This window comes from Octopus bimaculoides, chromosome 14, assembly GCF_001194135.2.
Source record: "Octopus bimaculoides isolate UCB-OBI-ISO-001 chromosome 14, ASM119413v2, whole genome shotgun sequence".
Classification (NCBI taxonomy): domain Eukaryota; kingdom Metazoa; phylum Mollusca; class Cephalopoda; order Octopoda; family Octopodidae; genus Octopus; species Octopus bimaculoides.
The window spans coordinates 58,543,946-58,548,945 of record NC_068994.1 but is presented as its reverse complement, the minus strand read 5'-3'; the positions used below and the strand labels follow the sequence as shown (position 1 = coordinate 58,548,945).

At 37.5% G+C, this 5,000-nt stretch overlaps 1 protein-coding gene across 2 annotated transcripts in view; it reads right to left on the bottom strand.

Moving 5' to 3' along the window:
* Window positions 1-995: 995 nt before the first annotated feature.
* LOC106868598 (pantothenate kinase 3) overlaps window positions 996-5,000 on the bottom strand; it is a 30,346-nt gene continuing 26,341 nt past the window's right edge. Inside the window, exon 7 of one of the 2 annotated variants that reach the window (XM_052972876.1) lies at window positions 996-1,213. In XM_052972876.1, the coding sequence (XP_052828836.1) occupies window positions 1,151-1,213 (63 nt within the window). In that variant the 3' untranslated portion in view covers window positions 996-1,150. The remainder of the gene's footprint in view (window positions 1,214-5,000) is intronic. The other variant, XM_014913934.2, reaches the window with a different exon arrangement.

Sequence of the window (5,000 nt, the reverse complement as noted above, 5' to 3'; positions counted from 1 at the left end):
ATTTTAGAGCAAGCGTATGTCCTGTTCCGACCACGATGTCCATCAGATTGAATACCTGTTGGCTGCCAACATGATAAGGGAGAGAGCAGGGAGCTGTTTGACCATTCCTAGCAAACCTGCTGAAGAACCTGAGGAAGAACCTGGAACGTTTTGTCTCAATGATCACACGGCTGAAGAACTGGCAGAACAACTCACTCTTATGGAACAGGTCTTTGATTTTGTATCTTCCCTCTTTCCAGGACTGTTTGTGTGTGTGCAATGCGTTTGTGTATGTGTGTGTGTTTGTGTGTGTGTGTTTGTGTGTGTGCAATGCGTTTATGTATGTGTGTGTGTTTGTGTGTGTGTGTTTGTGTGTGTGTTTGTGTGTGTGTGTGTTTGTGTGTGTGTGTACCTACAAATGTGTGTGTGCAGGTGTTTGTGTGTGAGAGTGTGCTTGTGTGTGTGTTTGTATGTGTGTGTGTGCATGTATTTATGTGTCTGTGTGAGTGTGTATGTATGTGTGTGCATGTGTTTATGAATGTGCTTGTGTGTGTGTTTGTGTGTATGTGCAGGTGTTTGTGTGTGTGTGCAGGTGTTTGTGTGTGTGTGTGCATGTGCAAGTGTGTGTGTGCCTACATGTGCTTGCATACATGCATGTGTGCATGTGTGAGAGAGTTTTGACATGTGGAAACACTTGTAGACTGTTATCTACTTGCAATTGTGATGTACCTTCACCACTCAGGTGTTTCCATTTCTCTTCACCCCTATCCTGACCATTTCCCTTGGTTCAGCATTAGCTATTATGTCAGTCTTAGAGAATTTCCTCCCCCTCCCCCCGCCACCATGTTTTTCCCTCTCATTCTTTGAGAATTGGCGAAGGCTTTGAGTGCAATCCTTTCCTCCAGAACAAACCAATTACCCCCACCCCACCACCCACCCACCCAAACAAACAAAAACAGGAAGGATATTTATTTATTTCTTTACTCATTTTACTAATTTCAATTCATTTGTTTTTCTCTTTGATTTCCCAGAATTTATTCCAAGACGTACATCCTGTGCACTTTCTGAATTCAAAATACAATGGTTTCACCCCTTCTCTTTCAATTCCAGGATGGAGTAGCACTCGATCAATTCGGTAAATTGACGACAATTTTATTCTTTGGTCAGTTCCTCAGACAGTGGGTTCAGGTTGAAATTGCCAATTTTTTATTCGGCTACCAATGACAGTCGATGCCTACAAAGAAAATTCCAAAATAATATTCGTCATCTTTATAGCACATTTGATCTAGTACATGTATATATATATAAGTATTTAATGTCGTTATTGGTTATGGCTAGTCAGAAACTTACCATAGGTTTCATACCTATTATGTTCTTAGCAATTTTCTGAGCTGAGTTTGCCATTAGCAAATGAATGAAGGAAAACCAGTAAATTGACAGCTGAGACAAAGTGTGTTATTTGTGACGTCCACTCATAGCTCTGTGTCCAATGAGACCAATAACAAATAAGCAACCTCCTAATCATTAACCAATCATTATTGAAATTTTGTACAAAGCTTGACCTTTAACCCTTAAACAGCAGGCGTTATCAATTGATGTTTCATAAATTTTACATGGATATGGTCATTGTCAAAGGGAAGTGAACTATTTTATGGCACTTTTCGAAAACGAGATTGTAAATTTTATTGTGAAAGAAACCAACAACTATAATAGTTTCTGTTCTTATTTAAAATGAAAATAAGTTTAAAAATTCCTTTTTTGCCTTTTTTTTTTTTTGCCCTTTTGGCACGGATGTTTTTGCAACCCTTTCTTGCCAATCAAAGGGTCAGTAACCTTACCCTTCAATTCTCTGTTTCTAGGACAAAGAGGGATTCTGCGAGCAGCCTGTTTGTTCAGGACAGCAATCCAAGTTGTTCAGTTATAGAAATCCAAGTGAAACATTCTCATGAAATTGCACATTGGGTCGGAGCAGAACTTATTCTGGCCCCTTCAACAAAAGTAAGGGGCTTTGGTTTGGTTTGCTTGTAACAATCAGATTGACATCTGTGTGATGTAGCACACACATGCACGCACAAACACACACACACACACATGTTCACTCAAGCACCCACACACACACATACATGCACACTCACAAAACACACTCACACAGACACAGACATACACACAGGCACACATACATGCTCACTCACGCACACATAATACTCACTCATGCACACACACACCATTACTTAGAGATGTCTAAGTATTTACATAGAGTTATGTCCCTTCCATCATTAATTAACTTACTACACTATGTAACAGCTTAATTAATAAATGAATAATTAGAACATAAAATAAGCCAACAAAGGAGTTTCCTCTTTCAACCTGCTAGAAATAGCAGCTAAAAATAGGCCAAAGGTGTCATAGAATTGCTTGAAATAGATTGCCACTCACTCGCTATCTATTTAAAGTAATTTAAAGCTATATTTGGCCATGGTACGTGACTAGTTTTCTAAATATTGTGTATATCGGTAATATCGTGTGTTAGTAATCTCTTCTTACAAAATGAGATAGCACACACACACAGACACATTGTAGATGCCAACTGAAGAACAAATATTCCATGAGTTCCAATAAAGTTCTCCTGAATATACTTCACAAATCTTGAATGACATGTTCTAAGGAAGTAATACCTTATGGAGTCTTTCAACAGTGTGTATACACTGAATATGATACACAGATGTCTATTTCAATTTCATACTGTTTCAATTACAAATGCCAAATACTTTTATGTATTCTGTAAAACAATCTTGTGTTATGCTACTGTGCAATCTAAGAAATTGGAATGCCATATTTCCAGAGGAATTATTAATCTATACATTCTAAAAAGCCATTATTGCATGTGTCTTCAGAAAATAATATTCAGTGGGTTCCATAAAATTCCTACTGTCTGCAAATAAAGAACTTGGACACAACATTTTCTATCTATTGATATTCCAGGAAAGAATTAGAATATCTTTGGACTGAAAAACCTGTTTCAAATTAATGCAACAGGCTGCACTCCACTAAAGATAACCAAAAATATGGCGTTGGCATTACAGATTGTATTTATTGCACTGCATATTGATTAGTTTGATCTCTGGTTATCACCTGATGTCTTATCCCAGAATGCAGATTGTTCAAAACTGGAATTGAATTGAGAAGAATATTTTCTAATCTAAGAGCAATACCGTTCTTGCAACATAAGAAGCATTCCATTTAATGGTAGACCACTGATGCACATTCACATCAAAACCATTTCTTTTGTCAGGTACAAGTCACAATATTAGAGAAATTCCTGATGATTGCTAAGATATGTCTTGACCTGCAGAATTTTGCAACCAGCACTGCCATTTTGGATGGTTTGCAGAATGCACTGATCCGACAACTTCCCATGTGGAAAGAACTGAGTCCAAAAGTTATGGGAAACTTCACATCTCTGCTGCTCATGAAGGTAAGGAAATTGGTTTGGTGGCTTCGTCTCTTCATGATTCTTGTTGTCAGATCTTTTTGCTGTTGCTGTGTCTGTTTATTGTGACAGCATGTGTTTTTTTCCCTTTTTCTGGTAAATTTCATCTTAGTTTTGGTGATTATTATTATTATTGTTGTTGTTGTTGTTGTTATTATTATTATTATTATTGTTATTATTATATCTATGAATTTGTGTTGCAAGATTCCTGATGTGAAGCTGTGTGTTGAAGCAGATAGTGTTATATTCTGGGATGGTCATGCCCATTGTCGGGAAATCTTTTGTCACACATCTGTGACCTCTTCAGCAACACTTTCCGTCCTCGTGTGTGCTTCTGCTCTGCTTAGAGAATGGACTAAGTGGAGCAAGAGCACACGCAAGGATGGAAAGTGTTGCTGAAGAGGTCACAGATGTGTGACAAAAGATTTCTGGACAGTGGACATGAGAATAAGAACAGTACTAAATGAGTGAAGAAAGAATATACAGTGTGTGTGTTTATTTGGCAAAAGAAAAACAAAAAATGACCCTCCCAAAATACAACAATTATTGTTATAATTATTTGAAAAAGAAGAAAACTACTTTTGTTTTTCCAGACTCCTGGTCCATGCTCTGTGGCACCAAGTGATAAGAATATGATGGAAATATCATGCCAACCACAGATTCCTGCCATTTTACCATTCTTGCTGAATGTCCAGCAGAGTGAGATTGGGAGTTTCACACTGACCAATGGAATGTACAAATGGGCAAAAATGAGGTGAGATTCTCTGTCTGGAGTGAAACTAGTAAAAGACAAAAGATAAAAGACATCTGTTGGTATTCAATTTGTAGACTAACGTAGAGAAGTTAGATTTTTTTTTTGTTATTGTTAATCTTCTTCATTCCATCTTGAGTGGCTGAAAAAATCATTTTACTGTTTCATTTGAAAACTTAAGAGTTTCTGCCTAATATCTTCAACTAACCACTTCGTATATATATATATACATGTATATAGAAAATCCAATGAAGCTTTAGTGGGACATATAACACACACATCACATTTGATTTTCTTTTCCTCTTCCATTGGATGGGTCATTCTGGTTCTCTCTGCCAAAGATTACAGTTGTAGGTACATATGGAAAAGTTTGTTATGCAGTTCCTTGGCAGACTATGGTCACTTGGGTTTCACTCAGCCACTATGGAATGGTCCAGTTGACCTGCACAATACTGAGGCCCATTTTCTTGCATTACTTTACCTTTTAACATGTGTGTGTGTCTACCTGTCTATTTCTATGACTTATCTAACTTTGATAACTAATATTGTTTCCTTTTTCTTTCTTTCTTTCTTTTTTTTCTCAACTTCCCTTGCAACAATCTCTACTACCAACATCAACGCTACAACTACTACTACTGCTACACTCAACTACCGCCATTACTACTGCACACCACTACCACCACACATTACATCATAAATTTACAACTTCTCTACTATGCACCACCTCCACCACCACCACCACCACCACCACCACAAACCACCACCACAATCACTACCACC